Source organism: Anomaloglossus baeobatrachus, chromosome 7 (genome assembly GCF_048569485.1).
Source record: "Anomaloglossus baeobatrachus isolate aAnoBae1 chromosome 7, aAnoBae1.hap1, whole genome shotgun sequence".
In the NCBI taxonomy this organism is placed as follows: Eukaryota; Metazoa; Chordata; class Amphibia; order Anura; family Aromobatidae; genus Anomaloglossus; species Anomaloglossus baeobatrachus.
Genome location: NC_134359.1, coordinates 58,116,695 through 58,144,030, shown reverse-complemented (window position 1 = coordinate 58,144,030; position 27,336 = coordinate 58,116,695). Strand labels below are relative to the sequence as shown.

Genomic DNA, 27,336 nt, shown 5'->3' with positions numbered 1-27,336 from the left:
TTCAAAGACTTGCATTTCAATATATGAAGTTTGGAGGAGTTGATCTTAATGACAGTTTCCATTTTACAGGGAACCTGTCACCAGATTTGGGCCCTATAGACTGCGGCCACCATCACTGAGCTCTTATATACAGCATTCCAGAATACTGTATAGAAGAGTCTAGGCTGCGCTGTTTAACGTAAAATAACCCACTTTTATTATGCTCCCCTAGGGGGTGGTCCGGCCCAATGGGTGTCGCTGCTCTCCGGTCCGGCACTTTCTGCGACGATCGCTGTCCTCCTTCTATCCATCCCATTGTGGATGACGTTTCCTATGTCATCTACACAGACCGACATTGTGTTCATGCGCACGCACACTTCTCTTTGCCCTGCTGGGGGCAGATCAAAGTACTGTAGTGCGCGTGCGCAGGTGATCGTTAACCTTTTCTTGCGCCTGCGCATTACAGTACTTTGCTCTACCTTCAGTGGGGCAGATCAAAGTGTGCCTGCGTAGGTATGCAATGCAGGTCTCTGTGGATGACATAGGATGTGTCATCCACAATGGGCTGGGTAGTAGGAGTATGGTGATCGCTGCAGAGAGGAGGTGCTGGACTGGAGAGCAGCGTTGCCTATCTGCCCGGACTGCCCCCCTAGGTGAGTATTATAAAAGTGATTTTTACCTTATACAGAGCGGCCTTGGCTCTTATATGCAATATTCTAGAATACTGTATATAAGAACCCACTGGTGGTGGCCGCAGCTTATAGGGGCCTAATCTGGTGACAGGTTCCCTTTTAATTTAAATGTTACATATCATTTTACCTTTCCCTTTCCATATTATTTTGTTTCCCCATATTTATCAAAAATTTCAATAAAACTTTGTAAACAAAAATAATTATTAAATATGATGCCTACTAATATCTAATATGTGAAGAACCTGGTACTCCCGCGCATTGGTCGGGGCCGAACTTCTTAGTTGTGTGCTGTTGCTCTGCTACCACATATCATAGAGGTACAAGACCCTACATCATACGAGGGGGTGCTGATAAGTCCTTGGCTTTGTGATCTTTTTTTGTTTCTATGGTAACGAATGTTACATCACATGAAAGCCTAATATATGTTTTCATAATTTTGTGTTTGTTGCTCATGGCAACAGTGTTTTACACACACGTGAAAACAAAATGACGCAGTCTAATGCAAGATTCACAGCAAGTGAGAGCAGAGGAGTGATAAAATTCTTGTTTCTGCAAGGAAAGTCCACGAAGGATATTCATAGTGATATGTCACAGATATTGGGGGATCAATGCCCTTCATATTCCACAGTTAAGAACTGGGTTGCCAAATTTAAAACGGGCCACTTCAGCACCAACGATGAGGAACGTCCTGGACGACCGAGAGTGGTTGTTGTTCTGGAGATCGTCGATGCTGTGCACAACCTCATACTGGAGAATCAACAAATTTCAGCTAAAGCAATAGCGGGCATAATGGGGATTTCCCGTGAACGTATTTGTGTCATTATCCATGAACATTTGGACATGAGGAAGCGATCTGTAAAGTGGGTCCCCAAATGTTTGACAACAGATCAGAGAAGCATGCGAGTGAAAACTTCCTAGTCCATTTGTCAGCATTTCCGGACTGATAAGAACTTCCTGGATCTACTGGTCACTATGGATGAGACCTGGATTTATTTGTATGACCCTGAAAACAAGGAGCAGTCAAGAGTGGAGGCAGAGTGGTTCTCCTCATCCAAAGAAGTTCAGGGTGCAAAAATCAGCCACTAAGGTGATGGCGTTTGTGTTCTGGGATAAGGAGGGTGTACTGCTAGTGGACTACCTTCAAAAAGATTCCACAATCCTTGCAAGGTATTACATTGAACTTTTGGACCAATTGAAGCCAGCTGTGAAGGCCAAAAGGCTCGGCAAGCTGTACAAAGGAATCTTGTTCCTGCAAGACAACGCCTCCGCTCACACTGCACAAGTGACCACAGCAAAACTGGCAGAGCTGGGCTTCCAGTTGGTTGACCACCCACCTTATTCACCAGATCTAGCTCCCTCCGACTATCATCTGTTCCCAAACCTGAAGAAACACCACAAGGGAACCAAATTGCATGCCATTTCTGATACCATGGCTGCTATGGATGCCTGGTTTGAGGCACAACCGAAATCCTTCTTTTTGTTAGACTTACAGAACTTGGAATACCGATTGTAAGAAGTGCGTTGACATCAGTGGAGAGTATGTGGAATAAATGTAAAGTTTCATCATCCTATCTCGATTCGTTCTGGGTAAAGCCAAAGACTTATCAGCAGCCCCTCTTACAAAGAAAAGCAAAATGTATTGGACAGAATTCTTGGGTGTCAAGATATTTACATAAATGTCTGCAAGTGCTGAGAAAGGTTTGCAGGAATGAACGGCCGGTATACTGTGACTTCCATCTTTTCAGCTTAAACCTGAAATCACCCCGGATAAAATGTGTCCTGATTACAAAGATTTTCCCAAATCTGTTAGTACTTTCTTATTTCCCAGTATTGACAAACCTCCAATCAGTCCGCACTTTTGTTGCGCAGTCACAAAGCCATCAGTGTTTCAAGTTGCAATCCTCGCCATCAGATCGGCCCGCTAGCAAAATGTAAATCGGAAATAGAAAGGCCGTGTTACCTGAGCGGTACATTAGCCTCCCGGCCCGTCTGCTCAGCGCTCCATCTGCTTAAATCTCTGTCAACACATGCAGGGTTTGACACAAGATAACACGCTGCACTATGCATTAAGTAAAAAAAGTGAACAAGTGCAGAGATTGCCAGCTAGATAATAGCACAGTAAATGTTTACAGAATGTACCACTTTGTTAACTCGAGACCTCTGCGGCCTGTTCCCGCTCCTCTGACAAAGTGCATTTATTTTGTTATCCACAGGTTGATCTCTTTCCAAGAGTTCCTGGCATTCGAGTCGGTGTTGTGTGCCCCCGATGCTATGTTCATTGTGGCTTATCAGTTATTTGATAAGAGCGGCACTGCAGAGGTAACATTCGGTAAGAACACATCAACGGAACAAAAGTCAAAGAGCACAAAGAAACTGGCTTTTAAGTGTATTAGGGGAAGCGCGTTTCACATAGGGAAAGAAATGGCTTCTTACGGATGCAGAAGAGCTGGGTTTGCAAGATGCAACGGCGCCGCGACAGCAGGAACACTAACTCATTATCATAGCGTAGAGTTCGCCCCAATGCAAATCTAATGGAGCCCCCGAAGAGTTAAACGACAAATTTAGTTCTCTATCTGTATTTTTTTTTGTATGTGAGCGCAGGGCTTAGAGGGGGCATTATGGGTCAATCATTTATTTAGTAAAGGGAAGTGAAGCTAGAAAGAATGCTCTTCACATGAGATCTGCCTCCGCCAGGAGCAGCATGTGCCACCGCCTGGGTGCTGGGTAATAACATAGAGCTGTAGGATGAGCTAGAAATGCCCATAGGCTCATCCCTGCCAACCCCATGATTTCACCCTGTAGGTTGTTCAGCCAGTACTACTTTCTATACCACCTGATGCTGATGAGTGAAATTGAAGTACAATCCATCAGGCATTAGAGAAGGACCTAGTGAGAAGGAGGTAAAAATAGAAACATTTTAGCTTTTTCCTTTTTTTTTTTTTTTTTTTTGCTGTTGATTCTCGGTGAGAGAATCGGATCAATTATATTTATGATACTCTGATCCGTGTTTTTTTTAAAATCGGGTTCATTTTTATTATTAGGGATCATCGAATACTTCGATTATCCGGCTTCGTGATTAATTTCCGAATACCTCGCCGCTATTCGCGAATATTCGATGCGCAATGTAAGTCTATGGGAAACCCGAATAACAACTATTCGGAACTATTCGGGCTTCCCATACATAGACTTACATTGCGCATCAAATAGTCAAATAGCGGTGAGGTATTCGGAAAATATTCGCGAATCTGGATAAGTATTCGATCATCCCTAATTATTATTAATCAACAAAAACACATGGTATACGTAACAGTCCCTTCCCCTGGGAAGACAATTCAGAAAAAGTGATAAGACCGTCTCCGGTCGCCAGAATAATATTGGTTAGGTACAATAAAATGGAATAGCAAACAAAAACAAACAGTGCACCGGTAACCCACATCCACCATCAATACACATCACAGAATATATGAATCACTTTACCAAACCCCTCTCTACCGAGCTATTTCACATCGTTCCCCACACACCATATGTAAATCAGAGTTATATAGAAGATCACTCTAGATCAAAAATTAGGTAACCAGTGATAAGAAGAAGGACTTGATCTCTCATGGTATCTTGCAACAATGTTGGGGAGGAAAGACCCGGTGTATCCAGCCAAGCGCCACAGATTTTATAGAATTTTTTTGAGCGCATTTCGTTTAAGATACACTCCCCTCTCCAACCGAAGTATATTATTGACCCTTTCCCTTAGGTCACCCAAGGCCGGAGGAGCAGAGTCCAACTAGTGGTAGGCCAACAGTTTCCTAGCTTGATATAAATTGTTGCCGGTGAGCTCAGGTCTACCTCCTCTAGATATCCGAGAATACATGTGACAGGTCTGGGTTGCAGTCGTATTTTAAATAGTTGCGCTACTAGGTTTAATACTGCCCTCCAATATTCTTCAATATTCCCACATGCCCACATCATATGCAGCAAATTAGCATTCTCCTGCCCGCATCTAGGACAGATCATCTGTCTGGATCCCGATCTTATGCAGTAGACTAGGCGTCCCGTACACTCTATGTAGTAGTAATAATTGTGACAGTCGTTGATTTTCAGATACAGCAAGAGTTGGAGTCTGCGACAAAATCTGACCCCATTACTCTCTGATCCGTGTTTGATCAGAGTGTCAACATAGTGTGATCCAATTCTCTCACATTAGATAATCAGAGCACATTGCAAAGAGAAGATGGAGAACAAAGTTTCTCTCTGTTCTCTCTTCTGTAATACTTCGGAAATGAATGACAGCTGAGTGCAATCTAATAATTTTTAGACTTGAATGGGTGTGTAGAGTGGCACTGAATGGTAGTTGTGGGCGAGGGACTGACTCCACATGCCCCGGCAGGCCGGCACGCTACATGAAGTATGTGGTCCTGGCTGGGTTTGTGGACTCCTATGGAATGGGCACTATGCTCGTGCAGTCTGTATGTTGCTACTAACATCACCTGGCCAAAACTGGATGCCGACTTGTTTCCACAAGTAGACCACCAGTTTAATCTAAGCAACAGTATTTCACTCAACTGTTCATCTTCATCAACAACTTTCCACACCAGATAGTGAGTTGTTTCTGTCAATTCCAGTACAACCCAGTCTAATGCTACAATCCAATTCATAATGGTCACTTTCCCTTTCTGCGGTTCCACGTCCAATCTCCTCGTAGAGGATTGGGTCAGGGATTTTGCCATTATGGCCAGAGTAGAGCCTGTGCTCCCAGATGCTTCCATATCCACGTCTCTTCTCCTGGTAGAGGAGGTGGTTAGGGGGTTTACCAGTTGTGCTAGAGAAGAGCCTTGCGCTCTTGACACTTGGGGTGATACCAACCAGTAAAGCCTACTATGCACCAGTTCGTCCTAACCCATTACCTTTAAGGAATGGGGCCTTACTGCTAGAGTCTAGTCCTGCAGACCCTTCTAACTGGCACCACTTTGTTTAGAAGGTTGGCCTCTAGCCTCAAGCGTTGTCTCACATTCTGTGTCTTAGTGAGATCCTGAAGGGTTGACCATCTCCCACACGGTCACCTTTCCTCTGCCACAGATCACACACTGCATGTGTCCTCCATGACCTACAGACCATACGTCCGTTTTTGTCACTCACTGACTCTTCACTAACTTTCTAGAATGAACAGTCTCTTTCCCTATGAACTAACTCCTCCCATTGCGGGCTAGTCCTAACACTTAACTATCTCTTACCCTATAATCTAGTAACTACATATATACTGCTATACATTAGATGGGAACACATTACAATATATCACAATATCTACAAAAGACGCAGAGTAATTCATATTACACTACGTGATAATACAACATCTTCAGAGGAAGGAACACATCAGTATCACCTCCTTACATCTGATTTGCATTGCAAATCTTGGCATTAGAAAAAAAATAGTATAACATTGGGCCAAGTGCTATCCGAGAAAACATCAGATAGCACTCATCTGAGTTATACGATGGTGTGATCAAGCCTTGATAGTGACCATCCCAAAACGTTTCCAATATTCCTCAGTTGCAAAAGTTTTATATGGCAATCATGATTCCTAAGATGGCCATGGACTTTGTTGCTGGCCAAACCCGCCGATTTCAATGGGACTGGCTGGACATCTGATGTGTATGGCAGCCTCCCAACTTTCCATGATAGAAGATGTCAAAGGGAAAGAAGGATTGGGTCTATTGAATTTCAACATTGGGTCATTTCTTAGATTAGGAAATTAAGATTCTGCCAGAGGTGTCTTCCAGTAGTTTACTCCCCTCTTCTTATTGAAGATGCATGCATGCTCAGGAGAGCCCAGTGTACCTGTAGATAAGGAAAGGGGGGCTACAAGAATTAGCTATCGGCTAAGCAGGTGTTTGGCTAACAGCTATATAAGGTGTATTTGCACCTTTAGGGTATGATCATAAGCTCTCATAGTTATAGGAACCTGACAGCGCTATTTACCCCTTGAAAGTATTAGGGGTGTTTTAATCCATCTCCTAATAGAATTATCCTTGTATCATTCCTAAATTCTACTGCGCTGTTTTTAAAAATGATGCTTAATCCTCCCCATTCTCTCTGCTTGCATGTACCGGACTAGTCCAGGACCACCGTCGATCATTACAACTGGGATCACGCCCACACCAGTGTGACCCCAGGGAGAGCAGGGGGTTGAGAAGAGGAACTTTTTCTACTCCTCCCTGCTTTTCCTATACATGCTGGGTTGTAAATCACCCTGGTGTGGACATGAAACCAGCAATCTGTTGCAGTAATTGACTGTGGTCCCGGACTAGTCAGGTACATGCAGGGATAATTAACAATCATTTCTTAACACTGTAGGGATAATTCAAAATGCTGTTAGCAGTTTGATACCATTTTTTAGACGAAATCCTACGGTCAGGTTACCTTTTCAAATACACCTCAGGAACAAAGCAAGCATGGAACTGGGGGAAAAGAGCGTTCTAGTACATAAAGGGCTGGCAGAATGCTTCTGATGACAAGTTAAAGAGCATTAGAATCAAGTAAGTTTATGTATATATTAAAATTTTTTAACTCCAGTGTATGATACCAGCAAAGCCACGATTGTTTTGTTTGGAAAAAACACTTTTATTGAATGTTAAAAATTTTTTTTACTGATAACCTATTCATTATTTATCCTTTTGTTGCCATTTAATGTTTTATTTGTCTGGTTCAGACCATCCAAGCTACACTTCCCAGGCTCTTACACGATGACCACTCCTCTAACACATTGACCTATATGTGGTATGAAAACTTAACCAAACAGAAATATTATCCTATTATTTTATTAAATGCAACTTGTTTTAATTAACACATAATTTTCTATGGGAAATGGGAATAATACATGTCGCAGATTGATGTTGTAATTCTTCATTTGTGAACTGTATGCAAAATAAAAGTTACAGTAGTTGTCAATTATATGGTGCAAAATACTGATGTTCCTTGGTTTCGAGGACAAGTGTGATATTTCTTATCCAAATCCTACAATCAAAATCTTAAAAGGATCATGCAGCACGTCTCGTTGCTGCATCGACTGTTGAGAGATGGAGCTGCACCCGGGCAGAGATCCGAAACCAGACATGTATTAGGCATATTTGCTATCTTAAATAATAGGACACTTGGATGATTTCCTCAGAAAACGTCATATTCAGTGCTCAGGAGTCTCTCAACACTCAGTGCATAAATAACAGGCCCTGCACAATCCCTTTAAAAGATCCTTTCATTGGATTTTTTTTTAATTTAAACTTAATTATTTTAATACCTCCTCCAATTGCCTCCTCTTTGCAGATTCTGAAACAGTTTTTCTTTTTTTTCTGTGTCCCTCCATTTAAAAGATATTACTAGTAATGGATATTTTCTCTTTAACTAAATGGGCGTGTACCACACAATTTCTCCACGTTTGATTGGCCATCTTCAGAGGAGAAAAAGCACACGCCCACAGAGAAGTTCTCTGGTACACGCCCCGTTAGTTGTAGGGAAAATGTGTACTATTATTACCGGGAGGCCTAACTTTAGAACAGAGTGGCAGAGAAGAAAAAGAAAAACTGTTCTAGAATCAGTGAAGTAGCAGCAATAGGATGAGGCATTCAGTTTATGTAAAAATAATCTAGTGAAAAATCCCCTTTAATTAAGCAACTACATTTAGGCAACACTGCAGGATTCCCTCGTCTTGCTTTTAAAATATTTACTATTTATCACTCATGTACAGGAGAGGATTTCCCCCATTAAAATTATCAATAATTGGGTCCATATCTCCCATTGAATCATATGAAGCAGCAGCTGCCACTGCATACATCTCTTAGGCCATGTTATATCAAGGAGCTCATGGATGGTCTAGAAGGACCTACTGAACTTCTGGACTAATAACGGTGGCAATCATCATTTGCTCATTACATTTGTGCTAGTGGACTAATCTGAACATTGGCTTATTATGAGGATTAGCATTATGAATGTCTAAAATAACTTTTCAAGTCCCGAATCCTGCAGTGTTGCCATTAATCCCTGTAAATGGCGAGTTGCATAATTACCGTAGATCATGTGTAATTCTATCTTTGCATTGAAAAACTCAATATCTTACTGACCTTTCAGCCGGGAAGACAAAATCTAATTTGGTCTTCTTTCTTTTTTTTTTTTAAAGAAAATGTTAAGGAAATATTTGGGCAAACCATCATTCATCACCATATCCCATTTAACTGGGACTGTGAATTCATCAGACTTCACTTTGGGCACAACCGGAAAAAACAACTCTCCTACTTGGAATTCACTGAATTTTTACAAGTAAGATATTTTTTACGTTGAATTATTAGAAGGAGGTAAAAGACAAATAAAATAATGCAATCTTGGCTCATAAAAGTTTACACAATTTAATGAAGAGTTTTCCTGGCACTTGGGCTTTTTCTACAACAGTACAGTTGCAGGGAGGTGCAGAAGCTTGAAACATAAGCAATTTCAAGAAGAGATGGCTGGTACCACATTTAATATACTGTGGGTGGATTTAGAGCTCCGATTTCTGATTTTCTAGTGGATTTATTAAATATGTGAAATTGTAATTGAAATATGCAAAAAATACATTATGGTGACTCTGTGTAATGCCCGCTTTACACGCTTCAATAGATCTTTCAATCCGTCGTCGGGGTCAAGTTGTAAGTGACGCACATCCTGCATCGTTCGTGACGTATTTGCGTGTGACACCTACGTGCGATCAAGATTGAACGCAAATACGGTGATCGCATACACGTCGTTTATTCCTCATACATTGGACGAACCTAGTTAATTGAAACGTGTGACATCCCTCATACGATTGTGATGTCTGAGGCTATGTGCGCAGGTGTGCGCTCTGCGCCGCAGCTTAAAAAAGGTCCGCTTCAGAGCGCAGCTGAAAAGCTGCGTTCTGAAGCGCCTCACAATGTCTGTCATTCACTAATCTCTATCAGTCGGTCACTATCTCTGTCCCTCTCTCTCTGTCCATGTCATTCTATCCCTCTTACCCCCTCTCTCATACTCACCGATCCCCGATCACCGGCGCGGCGCTGCACGGCATTCACACTGCTCTGGCGGCTTTTACTATTTTGAGAAAGCCGGCCGCTCATTAAACAATCTTGTATTCTCTGCTTTCCCCGCCCACCGGCGCCTATGATTGGTTGCAGTGAGACACGCCCCCACGCTGAGTGACAGGTGTCTCACTGCACCCAATCACAGCAGCCGGTGGGCGTGTCTGTACTGTGCAGGGAAATAAATAATTAAATAATTAAAAAAAACAGCGTGCGGTCCCCCCTAATTTTAAAACCAGCCAGATAAAGCCATACGGCTGAAGGCTGGTAGTCTCAGGATGGGGAGCTCCACGTTATGAGGAGCCCCCCAGCCTAACAATATCAGCCAGCAGCCGCCCAGAATTGCCGCATAATTATATGCGACAGTTCTGGGACTGTACCCGGCTCTTCCCGATTTGCCCTGGTGCTTTGGCAATCTGGGTAATAAGGAGTTATTGGCAGCCCATAGCTGCCAATAACTCCTAGATTAATCATGTCAGGCGTCTCCCCGAGATACCTTCCATGATTAATCTGTAAGTGACAGTAAATAAACACACACACCCGAAAAAATCCTTTATTAGAAATAAAAAACACAAACATATACCCTGGTTCACCACTTTAATAAGCCCGAAAAAGCCCTCCATGTCCGGCGTAATCCAGGATGGTCCAGCGTCGCTTCCAGCTCTGCTGCATGGAGGTGACCGGAGCTGCAGAATACACCGCCGCTTCTGTCACCTCCACGCAGCAACTGAAGACAGCCGCGCGATCAGCTGAGCTGTCACTGAGGTTACCCGCTGTCACTGGATCCAGCGGTGGCCGCGGGTAACCTCAGTGACAGCTCAGCTGATCGCGCTGCTGTCTTCAGTTGCTGCGTGGAGCTGACAGGAGAGGCGGTGTCTTCTGCAGCTCCGGTCAACCTAATGCAGCAGAGCTGGAAGCGATGCTGGACCATCCTGGATTACGCCGGACATGGAGGGCTTTTTCGGGTATATTAAAGTGGTGAACCAGGGTATATGTTTGTGTTTTTTATTTCTAATAAAACCTATGATTGGTTGCAGTCAGACACGCCCCCACGCTGAGTGGCAGCTGTCTCACTGCAACCAATCATAGCCGCCGGTGGGCGTGTCTATGCTGTGCAGTAAAATAAATTAAATAAATAATTTAAAAAAACGGCGTGCGGTTCCCCCCAATTTTAATACCAGCCAGATAAAGCCATACGGCTGAAGGCTGGTATTCTCAGGATGGGGAGCTCCACGTTATGGGGAGCCCCCCAGCCTAACAATATCAGCCAGCAGCCACCCAGAATTGCTGCATACATTATATGCGACAGTTCTGGGACTGTACCCGACTCTTCCCGATTTGCCCTGTTGCGTTGGCAATCGGGGTAATAAGGAGTTAATGGCAGCCCATAGCTGCCACTAAATCCTAGATTAATCATTGCGGGTGTCTCATAGATGCCTGCAATGATTAACCTGTAAATTAAAGTTAATAAACACACACAGTGAAAAAATCCTTTATGTGAAATAATAAACAATAACAAAGACCCTCGTTCACCACTTTATGAAGTACGCAAAAAAACCATCCTTGTCCGACGTAATCCACGGAGGTCCCTCGACGCTGTCAGCTCTGCTACAGAGCACGACCGCTCTCTGTGAGCTCCCCGCAGCGACTGAAGTGAGTCGCACTATCAGCGATGACGTCACTCAGGTAACCTCAGTGACGGCACAGCTGATAGCGCGGCTCACTGCGGAAACTCAGGGGATTTGCGGTCTCCGGTGAAATCTTCACCGGTGACCGAAATCAGGGCATGCCACACAGACAGAGCCGCAGGATGACAATGAAGTCGGGTGACGTTCATCCGACTTCTTTCTGATCGTGCGGCTCTGTCTGTGTCTGCTGTCAGCGGCTATTCAGCTCTGCTACATCGCTCTGGCTGTGTCTGCTGTCAGCGGCCATGTAGCAGAGCTCAATGGCAGATGACAGCTGCTGAGGAAAAAAAAGGAACACACGCATTACACACGCTAGCCAAATCATTAATTTATTCAGAAATAGCATCGCACTTGCGTTGCACTCGCACCTAACATGAACTAAAATCAGCCGAATTTTTTTCAGCCAACTCAGACCGATTTTACTCGCATAGATGTGTTTCCAGCCTTAGTTTGATTAGCACAGAGGTGGCCTACCTCTTCAAAATGGACTGGATAGAGTCCTTGCTTAACAAAGAAAAACTCACCAAACGCTGTTTTCTTGAACTTCCTTTATTAATGCCCAACCACTGTCCTCGCGCCAAGCGGTACATGATTGTTTCCAATTTACAGATTGTTAAATGAGGGCGCAAATATGCAAAAATAAATCTGATTTGATTCTACAGGGTGGGCCATTTATATGGATACACCTGATTTAAAATGGGAACGGTTGGTGATATCAACTTCCTGTTTGTGGCTCATTAGTATATGGGAGGCGGGAAACTTTTCAAGATGGGTGGTGACCATGGTGGCCATTTTGAAGTCGGCCACTTTGGATCCAATTTTATTTTTTCCAATGGGAAGATGGTCATGTAACACATCGAACTTTATTGAGAATTTCACAAGAAAAACAATGGTGTGCTTGGTTTTACCATAACTTTATTCGTTCGTTATTTATAATTTTATGACTAATCATAAAATGTGCTCAAAGTGCTGCCCATTGTGTTAGATTGTTAATGCAACCCTCTTCTCCCACTCTTGACACACTGATCGCAACACCGCAGAAGAAATGCTAGCACAGGCTTCCAGTATCAATTGTTTCAGATGCTGGGCATCTTGTATCTTCTCAGCATAGACAATTGCCTTCAGATAACCCCAAAGATAAAAGTCTAAGGGGGTCAGATTGGGAGACCTTGGTGGCCATTCAACTGGCCCATGATGACCAATGCACTTTCCAGGACACTGTTCATGTAGGAATGCTCGGACCCGTGATGGTGCACCATTACATTATGGGTGTCTGGTCCGAGAATTCCTACATGAACAGTATCCTGGAAAGTGGATTGGTCATCGTGGGCCAGTTGAGAGGCCACCAAGGTCTCCAAATCTGACCCCCTTAGGGTGGCTTTACACGCTACGAGATCGCTACAGTGATGCACATCCGGCCGCTGTAGCGATCTCGTTGTGTGTGTGACTCCTAGGAGCGATTTTGGATCGTTGCAAAAACGTCCAAAATCGCTGCTCGTTGACATGGGGGTCCTCTCCCAATTATCGCTGCTGTCGCTTGGGCGAAGTTGATCCTCGTCCCTCCGGCAGCACATATCGCTACATGTGACGCCGCAGGAACGAGGAACCTCTCCTTACCTGCCACACGCCAGCCTCTCTGTCTCTCTCCCAGTCGCTGTCTGTCTGTCTTACTGTCTGTCTCTTTCCTTGTCTGTCTGTGTCTATGTCTCTGTCTGTCTGTTTCTATCTCTCTGTCTGTATTTGTATCAGTCTATCTGTCTCCATCTCTGTGTCTGTCTCTGTGTGTGTATGTCTATCTTGGTCTTTTCCCGTCTGTCTCTTTTCCCGTCTGTCTCTTTTCCCGTCTGTCTCTTTGCCCGTCTGTCTCTTTAACAGAGAGTAGTAGAGAACGGGTTATTTCCATACCGCGCCAATGACCACCGATGAGGATAATAAGATTAATGTTGCTTTATTTCATGCTCAGGTCGACACGTTTCAGGAGTTTCTGCTCCCTTATTCAGGACAAACGGGCACAAGAAAATCTCTGAGATTTGATGTTTCTTGCTTCATAGTCTATGACATTCCCTGGGTAACATGGAGTGTCTGTGCAAAATTTCGTGATTGTAAATGCGACGGTGCAAATTCCTTTAGCGGACACACATTCATACATTCATTCATTCATTCATACATACATACATACATACATACATACATACATACATACACACACACACACACACACACACACACACACACACACACACACACACACTGAGCTTTATATATCTAGATATATATATATATATATCTAGATATATATAATATATATATATTAGTGTGTGTGTGTAATTGGAATAAGCCAATAATAACTTCATCTTTCTCTGAATTTCAGGAGCTGCAGCTGGAACATGCTCGACAGGCATTTGCTCAAAAGGACAAAAATAAATCTGGAATGATAACCGCTTTGGACTTCAGCGACATTATGGTCACTATACGATCACATATGCTTACATCATTTGTAGAGGAAAACCTTGTCTCTGTAAGTATTGAGTGCAGACACTTCTGATATTAAAAAATCTAACGCAACGTTTCCAGAGTAGTAATTGTTTTCTGTCTCTTTTAGATACATTTTTCTAAATTTTGTTCCTTTTGTAAATAAATTTATCTTTGTAGTATTTCTTTCTCAAAATGCAATAAATAATGACAGTAATGACAATCACATTGATTGTGAAGAGCTAGAAAAATACAATACAGTTTTAGTATCAATAAAAAGCAGGAAGTAATGTCTTATCAGAAAAAAAATCAAGGTAATCTGAGGCAAAATGACAAGTTCTGCATTAAAGAAACAAAATTTAAACTTCCATGACTTTGAAAGAATGAGCAGGGGCGCCCCTCTATTTCGTAAAGGATGTGATTTTGGACAGGGTGCATGACACTTACTTCTTTGGGCCAGTGCTCATCACCCCTGGTGCCAGTCGTCGATGCCGTTTGGTAGTAAGTCACACAACACCAGAGTTCAGTTGGCCAATCGGTTTTGTTTACTTTTAGTCTTCACATAGTTATGACCGATAAGACCTTCCTTTCTCTCTCTATGGGGTACTACTCGTTTTGTCCCTCGTTATGTCAGACCTAGTTCTTGATACTCCAGGGTCTGTCCACCCTAATACCACACACCTTCATCCGCCTCTGGGCCTCAACGGCTTCCCTATCCGACTGACTCTCTAAGCTCACCAGGGTGAGCTGTAGGTTCCAGACCTCCAGAGGTTACCTTGCAGTTCCCTGACTGATCCTAGCAACGAGGCCACGTCTTCTCACTTTGAACCCACTTCTTGACTGCCTCCCTCTGGAGCTATCCAACACTGAAACAAGAGACCAGCTCACCAGAGTGATATCTCAGAAGGTGTGATGCACGGAAAAATATCTGGCTGGTTCCTGAACAGAAGCAATCCAGATTAGAAGAAGACCAGCATCCGCAGATCTTATATTAAAACCTTTGTTTTATTCTTCCAAAAGTTAAAACATAGACACCATCCCGTCTACGCGTTTCGAACAAAAAAAATGTTCTTAATCATGACCATCGTGGTCATGATTAAAAAACATTTTTTGTTTGAAACGCGTAGACCGGACGGTGTCTATGTTTTAACTTTTGGAAGAATAAAGCAAAGGTTCTAATATACTATCTGTGGATGCTGGTCTTCTTCTAATCTGGATTCCCTCACCTAACCATCTGCCCTGTCATCTATGACTCCTCCCTTTTGCTACATTAATCCTTTCTTATCTAACACCTTTTCTAAAACTCTGCTACATCCGGAACCTATTATTCTCTAAAACACTTAAATATCAACACATAGATTTATAATATTTAATGGTAAAGACATGAGACATAGCACATTTACATCATGGGGGCACTGCGCACCTATTACAACAAAACAAATTGAATAAGAGATTGTAGCCATAAGGATAACAAAAAAAATAATGCAGAAGAGCAGGGAAAAGAAAAGGGCAAGAGAGGTCCAAAGGTGAGCCTGAGGGAGGGAGGAGGGAGAAGTCTGCAGGCATGAGGTCCTGTGTTTATAGATTCTGTTTTCCCCAATGAGGGACCGGTAATCAGTAGAGAATCTGAATTCCAACCAATAAAAACAGGGGTTTTTTTTAACAACAATCATAGGAATTATTGACAGTAGAGGCGTGTTCCTCCATCAACATCACTTCATTCATTTTAAAGAACCAAAGAAGAACTGTTGGAATGGAGTCTTTGTTCACAACAGGGGAATGAATGCACAAGGAGTCACAATTAAATGCCTTAATATAGAGTGCCTATATGCTTTTATGGGAATGTCACAATGATGGAGAGGGACAAGAGCAGGATTTAGGTTAATTGTAAGGTTTATGAACCCACACAACACTAGTTGCCCCTTTTCCCAAAAACGAGCAAGAATCTTGCAGGACTAAAGAATATTTATCAAATCCTCTTTCTCGTCTCCACACATGGGATTGGCGTCAGGAAAAATAGAGTGTAGGCGAGTTGGGACTTTATACCACCGAGATAGGAATTTATAATCTGCCTCATAAAAACGAGAGCAAATATAAGATTTATGTGTTTTATAGTGATGATACGCCTCCACTGTTCTTTCAATAGTGAGAATCTCAAATTGACTTCCCATTTGGTTTGGAAATGGTTGGTCTAGGCCGGGGTTCAATCAGCAAGGAGTATTAGGACAAAGTTTGTCTTAGTGGTCTTGTACCCGTGTACCGTGTATGCTGCTTCAAAAGTCGTTTTGGGAGTGAATGAAAAAAATGGGAAAGCTGAGCAACTGTCAAGGTTCCCAGCGGAACGGGAGTAGAGATGCCGAGAAGGTCGTCTTTTGAGGGCCAGACATGCAGGTCTCCAAAAAGAGACTCTCTGAAGCAGCCAGGTACGAAAAACATTGTACTTTAAAAAGCGGGTTACCCAAAATGGGATAAATTGAGGAGGATTGCAGTAGGATATGTGAACAGACTGCAGGATTGGTACAAGAAGCAAGAGTAGCTTCGATTGTAGGATGTGTTTTGAGTGATTTAACCAGAAACAAGTCGCAGTAAGTTGGAATTTGTAAAGCTTAGCTCAATTCTGACCAAAGCTTTACCCGCATCATTCCTACACCATTCCAAAATTCTAGAGAGGTGAGAGGCCATGTAATATAATATGTAATAATGATCTAAAATCAGGCAGAACAATACCCCCGGAAGTCTTAGAATGATATAAAATAGCTCTTCTGATACGGGGAGGTTTACCCGACCATATGAACTTTAGTTAGGACTGCTACACGACTCCTGACGAAAGACGAGGGAACCTCAATCAGAAGAGCCTGTATAACATACAAGATCCCAGGGAGAATGTGCATTTTACAGACTGCGCTTCTATCAAATAAGGTAAAAGCGTTGCTTGACCATCTTAAGCAGTTCTTCTGTACCGATTTGTAGTAGTTTAGGAAAATCAAGCGAGTATGTCAAGCTTACATCTCTAAGTAACAAGATCCCTAAATATTTTAGAGCTGAGTTGGGCCATTTAAAAACTAAAGAAAGCTTTGAAGGGATTTAGAATGGAGGAGGAGGTGTTGGCATTCAAGGCCTCTGACTTAAAGAACTTAATTTTAAAATTAGACCGGGTATTGTATATTCGGAATTCTGACATTAAATTTGGAAGTGAGATGACCTGTTTGGTAATGAAAGAAAGCAGGTCATCTGCGTATGTTGCAGTCTTGTAACTAGAGCCACAAATACAAGAGGCAATATTGTTCGTGTTAGGCCTGGTGTACTCCTGACTAGAGTTGAGCGTGGTTCGTGGTTCTCCAGTTCTAGGCTCGAGTGATTTTGGGGCCTGTTCTAGATCGAACTAGAACTCGAGCTTTTTGCAAAAGCTCGATAGTTCTAGAAACGTTCGAGAACGGTTCTAGCAGCAAAAAAACAGCAAAATCCTAGCTTGGTTTCTGCTGTAATAGTGTAAGTCACTCTGTGAATCACACTATTATGACATTTCAGTGTATAGTGTGCGTGAACAGCGCCTTCAGATCACTGCTGTTTGTATAATGGCGATCGCCATTTTTTTTTTTTTTTTCTTGTCTTCCTTCCCTAAGCGCGCGCGTCTTGTGGGGCGGGCCAGCATGTCAGCCAATCCCAGACACACACACAGCTAAGTGGACTTTGAGCCAGAGAAGCAACGGCATGTGTGATAGGATGTCCATGTCACATGTCCCTGCATTATAAAACCGGACATTTTCTTCCAGGACGCCATTATCTGCCTTCTGCGTCTTTGCTGTCAGACATCACTGTCGCAGCTCCGTCCTCCTGAGTCCTATAGCCGATACAGCTGTATGCGCTGCATACACAGCGTTAGACAGCATAGGGAGAGCACTTTATAGCAGTCCTTTTAAGGGCTCAAACCGGCAGGGTCAGAGAGCCATAGGTGACAGGTCCTGCAAACAGCAACAGCGTCTGTGTAGCCAAGGTCAGGGATTTCCTCCCTGCATTTCACCATTAGGAGGGAATAGAAAGGCAGGCTTCCATTCCTCTACCCAGAGCACCACAATCCTGCCACTGTACCCTCTTGTCCTCTGCACACTCCAACTCATTATAACTAAGCCATTATACTAGCAAACACTCAGTGTACCTAGTGGCATCCTAAACGTGGCTATTGGACTTTGCTATAGTCCCACTAGTGCAAAGACATTTGCAGAGCACGTCTGCCTGCATTGCACACTCAAACTTTTTTAAACTAAGCAATTTTACTAGCAAACACTCAGTGTACCTAGTGGCATCCTAAACGTGGCTATTGGACTTTGCTATAGTCCCACTAGTGCAAAGACATTTGCAGAGCACGTCTGCCTGCATTGCACACTCAAACTTTTTTAAACTCCGCCATTATACTAGCAAACACTCAGTGTACCTAGTTGTATCCTAAACGTGGCTATTGTACTTTTGTCTATTCACAGTATTGGAACGATATTTGCAGCACGTCTGCCTGCATTGCACACTCTAACTTTTTTAAACTCCGCCATTATACTAGCAAACACTCAGTGTACCTAGTTGTATCCTAAACGTGGCTATTGTACTTTTGTCAATTCACAGTATTGGAACGTTATTTGCAGCACGTCTGCCTGCATTGCACACTCAAACTTTTTTAAACTCCGCCATTATACTAGCAAACACTCAGTGTACCTAGTTGTATCCTAAACGTGGCTATTGTACTTTTGTCTATTCACACTACTGCAAATCTATGTGCAGTACCTCTGCATGACAACCTCCTGCTCTGTTTTTAATAAGCTATAATGATAGCAAAAAATACTGCCATTTAGTGGCATCATAGAACTGGCTGTTGTATTCCATTAGTGCCCCACTGGTGCCAAGCTATTTCTAGCACCTCTACATGACACCCTCATGCACATTTTGCTACGCTAATGTTATAGCAAACTCAGGGAATTCATTGCTGCATTTGATAATTCGGAGGGATAGAAAGTGAGGCTTCCTTTAGCTTTTCCTTCTGTTCATAGACTGCATCTCCAAGTTCACACCCGAAGAGCAATTTCTCCTCCACGTCTAAGTGTGGAGAGGCAGCTAGTGCGCATGCGTGTGCCGATTTACCCCAGCTGCAGCCTAACTACAGTGTTTCGCCTAGTGAGTATGCTCAGCCTGAATGTGCCATTGCTGAGGCTAAGTCTTCATTTCGGGATACAGCGCATGCTCCCACACTTAGTGGGAAAAGCCTCTTTCCACAGGTACTTGCACTCCGTGCCGGGTCTAGGTCCTGTGTTGTGCCTAGACACCATAAAGCTGATAGTCTTTTTTCAGACACTGTATTTCATGCTACTGAGCATGCTCAGGCACTTACTGCATCAGAGACTATGTCCGGTAATGAACTCTTTGGCCCTGCCCCTGATGTGGGGGTCCCATATAGACCACAGGGCATCAGGTGTCCTGACGATGTGGCCAGGCCACTCCCAAATGGCTTGCAGAGGCCCGCCCCTATGACTTGTCACCGCATTATTGATGGTCAGACGATGACTGGTGAGGTGTTTGGGTCATGGCAGCCATGAGGTCATCATTGAAGTTGCGGTTCCAAATAGGACGCTAGTTATGCCACTCATGACGTGTCACTCTACTTTTGTCTCCAGGAGGTGCATTGTGGTTCACCCTGGTTTGGGGCGGACCCAGGTTATAAAAGGGGCTGGAGCCAACAAGGAGGTGCGCAGTCTTCTATTATGCTCCGAAAGAGCACACCTCCATGTGTTGAACCCATTGCGGCTTTAGGCCAGAGGTAGGCAGGGATAGGGTGTCGATGCAGGCCACCACCACAGTTGGTAACGCAGAACGGTTAAGACCAGCTCCTGTCCTACCAGTCCTGCTTGTGCAGCCCAGTGGCATTAACAGGCCTGCTGCTGCTGATGCGCCTGCTGTCCACAGGTGTGGCCCCTACGCACACGGTCAGCGTACTCAATGGCCCCTGTGTTGTTAACAGGGAGTTCCTGGGCTGGGTGGGCATGTGGACCCTGTGACGCTAACAGGGCTCCCAGTCTCCAGATCCGAATGGCGTCTAACTCGGTTCAGGCTACTATTAGTTTCATAGCCACACAGCTCTGTATCCTCCACCAAACCTTCCAGTTGCCAACCTCTCCTTTTCCAACTGGGAGCACGGTGGACACTGACTGCTGATGGGGATATATACCTTTCTCTTTCTTTTCTTATTAATTTTCGTTATATAGCGGTAACATAGTATATACCACCTTATCCAAATCTGCCAGTCCCACTGTAACAGATGGTGTTTCTTCAGCAAATGTTACTGTTGCTTAACCACCAAATCCACGGACCAAAACTTTTTTTCCCCTTTCCAACACACCTGTTCCCCTTTCCACCAGCATCTGTCCTTTTTCAACTCATTTTGGTATATGACCAAAAGTGCAACTCTGCAGGGACACCGTACTCCACGCCATCTCAGCACAGCAGCCAGCCCTCGGTCCCTCAGATGTGTACAGGTAAAAGACCATTTCCTCCTATCCATGACAAAGCGTTGAGATTCACTCTGTGCAGCACTGGTGTTTAGTGGAAAAGCAGATCTAAGATTGCGTACCACATTCTGCAGATACTCCTGTATACGTGCGTCCATTTCTATGGCAGGAATTATTTCGCCAAATTTTGTCTTGTACCGGGGATCTAACAGTGTGGCAACCCAGTATTCAGGATTACTTTGAATTCGTACAATCCGAGGGTCATGTTGTAGGTAGTGCAGCAAGAAGGCGCTCATGTGTCTTGTGCATCCAGGAGGACCAAGTCCTTGGTGTGTTGGTGGCAGAGAGGTGAGAATCGTGCCTCCTTCCTCTGCCCTCTCCCCACAACCTCGCACAACCGAAATGTGAGCAAGCTCTCACTCATCTGCTGAGTCTTCCATGCCCATCGCCAGTTCGTCCTCCATTTCTTCATGGGCTCCTACACCTTCCTCAACACTTTTTGCTGATACTATGCGCCCTTGTTAATCCCTCTCCCTCACCATGACTGCCGCCTAGGTGCCGCTGACCATCTGGACCTCGTAGATCTTGTTGTCCCTTCCGCATATGACTCCTCCTGTACTTCCTCCCCTTCCTCTTGTCCCAACACCTGACTCCGAATAATAATTACAGTGTGCTCCATCATGTAGATGACCAGAATTGTCACGCTGAGAATGACATTGCCAGTGCTAAACATCTTCGTCGACATTTGTAAACTGTGTAGCAGGGTGCATAGGTCCTTGATCTGACACCACTCCAGCAGCGTGATCTGCACCACCTCTGGATCAAGTTATCCCAGGCTATATGTCATAACGTATTGCAGCAGGGTTCGGCGGTGCTGCCACAAACGCTGCAACATGTGCAGATTCAAATTCCTGCGTGTCGGCACATCGCATTTCAGGCGTTTAACCACCAGACCTAAAGACTTCTGTAGCGACGAAAGTTGTTGAGCTGCTGTGTACGCACGATGGAAGTGAGCACATAGCGAGCGTGCACGCTGCACAAGGCCATGTAGGCCGTGATGGTGTTTTAAAAATTGCTGGAGAATGAGGTTCAACACGTGAGCCATACAAGGCACGTGTGTCACATTGCCCTGAGGATGGCCCGCAGCCAGGTTTGCATCATTGCCGCACACGGCTGTTAAGTCACCAACGGAGTCCGCTCCGTCAATTTGTACTCCGGTCGCCAGGTGACAACGTGTTCCTTTCATGAATAGTGCTGATGATGGGAGAGGAGTCCATGCCAGCGGCGCAGGTGGACGCAGGTTATACTCACCCACTGGGCTGCATTACCTTGACAGATGCAGAATCTCTGGCTGAATGTAGCTGGTGGGTATCTCACAGATGAAATACCATCATTCAGCTACAACCAATGGGAAGACACCACACCCTTTTTTATGCCCATCCTGTCTGCAGACCACTGCCAGACATAGCTATGAACCTCTGGTTAATTTTACCTCCAGTTCAGTTTTATGATTTTGTGTGCTTGTTACCTGACTACTTTTCCTGCTTGCTGTTTATGTACCTTGTTGGCCGATCCGCATTTCACCTCTGCTTGTTTTCTGATTAAGTCCTGGCCGTCCCATTCTGTTCCTGTTTCTCAATTAATGTTTTGACCCTGCCTGACTCCTATTCTCTGGAATAGCGGTGTGACTCACATTTCCCATACATTTCAAAGTAAAACTTTGACCGCCTGATGGCATTGAGTTCTGCTGCCAGCATAGTAAGGAGGTGTGTGGTAGTCCTTGTGCGCAGTTGCTTGGAAGGGTGGCCTGACCACACAGGGTTTGCGCCAAGGTGGAGGACCCACACGAGGTTGAAGAGGCAGAAGCAGTGTATTAACTTCTACATACAGAACAAGGATTGAAACAACTCGTGGGGACGGCAAGACTTGTACAGCAGACCCTTCTCCATCTCTCACCATAGTTTGCCAGTGCCCAGTCAGCGACATGTAACGTCCCTATCCATGCTTACTGGTCCAAGTATCGGTGGTGAAATGCACCTGTTCACACACAGAGTTTCTCAAGGAAGCGGTGATGTTGTGTGCGACATGCTGGTGTAGCGCAGGCACACCTTTCTTAGAGAAGTAGTGGCGACTGGGCATCTGGTACTGGGGCACAGTGACAGACATAAGGTCTCTAAAATCCTGTGTGTCCACCATGCGGAAAGGCAGCATTTCCGTAGCCAAGAGCTTACAGAGGGATAAAGTCACCCTCTTAGCTTTGTCATGGGTCGCAGGAAATGGCCTTTTATTTGTCCACATCTGAGGGACAGAGATCTGGCTGCTGTCTGTAGACGGTGCTGAGTAGGGTGTCCCTGGAAAAATGCAGGTTTGTGAGGAAAGTGCAGGCGGAGACATGATGTTGCCTTCATCTTGCCTTCAGATCTGTTCATCTTGTATCATTTTTAAAAAACACAGCAAGCAAGGGTTACTCCAAGCGGAGCCTCCCTTTTTTCCAAAAATTGTGCCCCACACACACCCACCCATTCAGTGGCAGCACTTGTGACCTAGTTGCAAACAGGATGTTTTGATTTGCATCAAGCACATTCCAAATCCACAAGCATTTACTCTCCCCAGGATGACACAGGGGTAGTAAATTCCTTGTGGATCCATGACTTGTTCATTTTGATGAACGTCAGTCTGTCCACATTGTCACTGGACAGACGCGTGCGCTTATCTGTCAGCACACACCCAGCAGCACTGAAGACACGTTCAGAGACAACGCTGGCAGCTGGACACGACAAAATCTTCAAGGCGTAACTGGAGAGCTCTGGACATTTTTCTAGATTTGAAGCCCAAAAGGAGCAAGGCTCCATTTGAAAAGTCATTGCATCGATGTTCATTTGGAGATACTCCTGTATCATCCTCTCCATCCGTTGACTATGTGTCAGACTTGTTGTCTCTGGTGGCCTTGCAAAGGAGCGTCTAAAAAAATTATTAAAAGATTCCATAAAATTGCTGTTACCAGCACCAGATCCGGTCCTACTGGTACGGGTAGACTGTTGAAGATGACGAGGCCGTCCCATGTTTGTCAAGTTACAACTGGAAGAATCACTCCCTTCACCTGCACGGTTGTTTGGTGGAAAAGCCGAGCTAAGATCGAGTAACAGCTTCTGCTGATACTCCTGCATACGTGCGTCCCTTTCTATGGGTGGAATTATGTCACAAAATTTGGACTTGTACCGGGGATCTAATAGTGTGGCAAGCTAGTAGTCATCATCACTTCTAATTTTGACAATACGAGGGTCATGTTGGAGGTAGTGCAACAAGAAGGCACTCATGTGTCTTGCGCAGCCATGCGGACCAAGTCCACGCTGTGTTTGTGGCATAGAGGTGCTAACCGTTCTTTCTTCCTCTGACATCTCCCCCCAACCTCTTTCAACTGAAATTTGACCAAGCTCCCCCTCATCTGCTGAGTCTTCCATGTCCATGGACAGTTCGTCCTCCATATCTTCATGTCCTCCTGCACCTTCCTCAACATCTCGCCTGCTACCATGCGCCCTTGTTGATCCCTGTCCCCCATGGTCCCATGCCTGCCGCGTTGGTGATGATGAACGTCTGGACCTTGGTGATGTTGTTGTGTCTTGCGCATATGAATCCTCCTGTAGTTCCTCCCCTTCCTGTTGTCCCACCCCCTGACTCCGAATAGTGTTTAGCGTGTGCTCCAGCATGTAAATGACTGGAATCGTCATGATGATAATGGCATTGTCAGCGCTAAACATATTCGTCGCCATGTCGAAACTGTGCAGAAGGGTGCATAGGTCCTTGATCTGAGATCACTCCATCAGGGTGATCTGCCCCACCTCTGCATCTCGTTGGCCCAGGCTATACGTCATGACGTATTGCACCATGGCTCTGCGGTGCTGCCACAGTCGCTGTAACATGTGGAGAGTTGAATTCCAGCGTGTCGCCACATCGCATTTCAGGCGATGAACCGGCAGGCCGAAAGACTTCTGGAGCGATGCAAGTCCCTCAGCTGCGGCGCTTGAACGGCGGAAGTGAGCAGACAGTTTTCGTGCCCTGTTCAGAAGGCCATCTAGGCCGGGATAGTGTGTTAAAAATTGCTGGACGACAAGGTTCAACACGTGAGCCATACAAGGTACGTGTGTCACCTTGCCCAGGCGAAGGGCCGCACCCAGGTTTGCAGCATTGTCGCACACGGCCTTACCAGGCTGCAGGTTGAGTGGAGACAACCATTTATTAAACTCGGACCGCAGAGCTGACCACAACTCCTCAGCTGTGTGACTCTTATTCCCAAGACATGTCAAGCTAAAGACCGCCTGATGCCGTTGCGCTCTGCTGCCAGCATAGTAATGAGGGTTGCGTGATTCCTTCTGCGCAGTGAGAACGCTGGTGGCCTGACCAGGCAGGCTTGGGGCGGAGGTGGAGGACCCAGATGAGGTGGAGGATGCAGAAGCAGTGGCGGAACTTGGACAGACAGAGGATTGACACACAAGTCGTGGGGACGGCAAGACTTGTGCAGCAGACCCTTCACCATCTATCACCATAGTTACCCAGTGGCCAGTCAGCGACATGTAACGTCCCTGTCCATGCTTACTGGTCAAAGTATCGGTGGTGAAATGCACCCGTTCACACACAGAGTTTCTCAAGGAAGCGGTGATGTTGTGTGTGACATGCTGGTGTAGCGCGGGCACACCTTTCTTAGAGAAGTAGTGGCGACTAGGCATGTGGTACTGGGGCACAGCGACAGACATAAGGTCTCTAAAATCCTGTGTGTCCACTAGGCGGAAAGGCAGCATTTCTGTAGTCAACAGCTTACAGAGGGATAGAGTCAACCTCTTAGCTTTGTCATGGGTCGCAGTAAGTGGCCTTTTATTTGACCACATCTGAGGGACAGAGATCTGGCTGCTGTGTGTAGACGGTGTTCAGTAGGGTGTCCCTGGAAAAATGCAGGTTTGTGAGGAAAGTGCAGGCGGAGACATGATGTTGCCTTCATCCAACGTTGGTGCTATCGATGTTTGAGAGAGCTGTACACAATCACTTGTTTCCCCTTCCAAACCAACTGACGACCTACCAAGCAAACTGCCTGTTGCGGTTACAGTGGTGGAAGTTGTGGGTGGAAAAACAGGTGTGACAGCTGTCCCCACAGTCCTAGAAGATGACGAGCGCGCGGATGCACTGGAAGGGGCAGGCGGTGGATGGTTGGCTCCGCTAGGCCGCATTGCAGCACGGTGAGCTTCCCACCAGGCCATATGATATTTATTCATGTGACGATTCATGGAAGAAGTTGTCAAACTGCTGAGGTTTTGACCTCTACTAAGATAACCATGCCAAATGTTACAGATCACATAATTAGGGCGATCTTTTTTTATGTCAAAAAAGGACCAGGCTAGGCAAGGCTTAGAGGCCATGCGACCTGTTGATCCACCCCGAATAATGCTCAGAGGCAGAGTGGTGGCTGAGGATGCAGTTGTAGACGTGCTACCAGTGCTCCGACTGTGTCCAGGAAGGCGCAAGGTTACTTCGACGTCGGTTGCATCCTCCTCCACCGCCTCTGTTGACCTCCTCGAGTGTCTGACTGTGGGTTGACAGTAGGTGTGATCTAGGACTTCATCATCAATTGTTGTGTTTGCACTCCCCTCCCCCTCAGACCGAGCCTCTTCTTGCCCTGACCGAATATTTAAGTTGTCATCCCAATCGGGTATCTGCGTCTCATCTTCATCAATATGTTCCTCATTGTCTATAACCACAGTTGTTGGAAAGGCAGCATTTTGGTAGCCAACAGTTTGCAGATGATGAAAGTCAACCTCCAAGCCATGTCATGCCCTTCTAAAAGCATGTAAAACACAGCGAGGGGACTCCAACCACAGTCTCCCTCGTTTCCACTAACTGGGCCACACACACCCCACTTGACTGGCATGGGTTGAGCCCCCTTTTGAAAAAGAAAAAGATGCTTTGCATGAAGCACTCTCAAAAATACGCGTGCCTTTCCCGTCCCCTGGCTGACCCAGGGGAAGAAAAGTCCTCTGAGAGCCATGACTTGTTCATCTTGGTTCTTTTAGAGACACAGCGAGGGGACTCCAACCACAGTCTCCCTCGTTTCCACTAAATGGGCCACACACACCCCTCTTGAATGACATCAGTTGATGCCCCTTTTCAAAATGAAAAAGATGCTTTGCATGAAGCACTCTCAAAAATACGCGTGCCTTTCCCGTCCCCTGGCTGACCCAGGGGAAGAAAAGTCCTCTGAGAGCCATGACTTGTTCATCTTGGTTCTTTTAGAGACACAGCGAGGGGACTCCAACCACAGTCTCCCTCGTTTCCACTAACTGGGCCACACACACCCCACTTGACTGGCATGGGTTGAGCCCCCTTTTGAAAAAGAAAAAGATGCTTTGCATGAAGCACTCTCAAAAATACGCGTGCCTTTCCCGTCCCCTGGCTGACCCAGGGGAAGAAAAGTCCTCTGAGAGCCATGACTTGTTCATCTTGGTTCTTTTAGAGACACAGCGAGGGGACTCCAACCACAGTCTCCCTCGTTTCCACTAACTGGGCCACACACACCCCACTTGACTGGCATGGGTTGAGCCCCCTTTTGAAAAAGAAAAAGATGCTTTGCATGAAGCACTCTCAAAAATACGCGTGCCTTTCCCGTCCCCTGGCTGACCCAGGGGAAGAAAAGTCCTCTGAGAGCCATGTCCACATTGTCAGTGGACAGACGCGTGTGCTTATCTGCCAGCAGACCCCCAGCAGCACTGAAGACAGGTTCCGAGAGAACGCTGGCTGCAGGACATGACAAGATCCCCAAGGCGTACGTGGCGAGCTCAGGCAATTTATCCAGATTGGAAGCCTAAAATGAGCAGGGCTCAAGTTGCACAATAATGGAATCGATGTTTCCTTGCATATACTCATATATCTGTGTGTCCTCCTCTTTTTCCTTGTCCAG

At 45.2% G+C, this 27,336-nt stretch overlaps 1 protein-coding gene across 1 annotated transcript in view; it reads left to right on the top strand.

The window, feature by feature from the left end:
• The window catches only part of SLC25A12 (solute carrier family 25 member 12), a 215,283-nt gene that overhangs the window by 58,497 nt on the left and 129,450 nt on the right, over window positions 1-27,336 (top strand). The window contains exons 4-6 of the mRNA XM_075317328.1: window positions 2,885-3,000; window positions 8,833-8,972; window positions 13,805-13,951. Coding sequence (XP_075173443.1) covers window positions 2,885-3,000; window positions 8,833-8,972; window positions 13,805-13,951 — 403 coding nt within the window. The remainder of the gene's footprint in view (window positions 1-2,884; window positions 3,001-8,832; window positions 8,973-13,804; window positions 13,952-27,336) is intronic.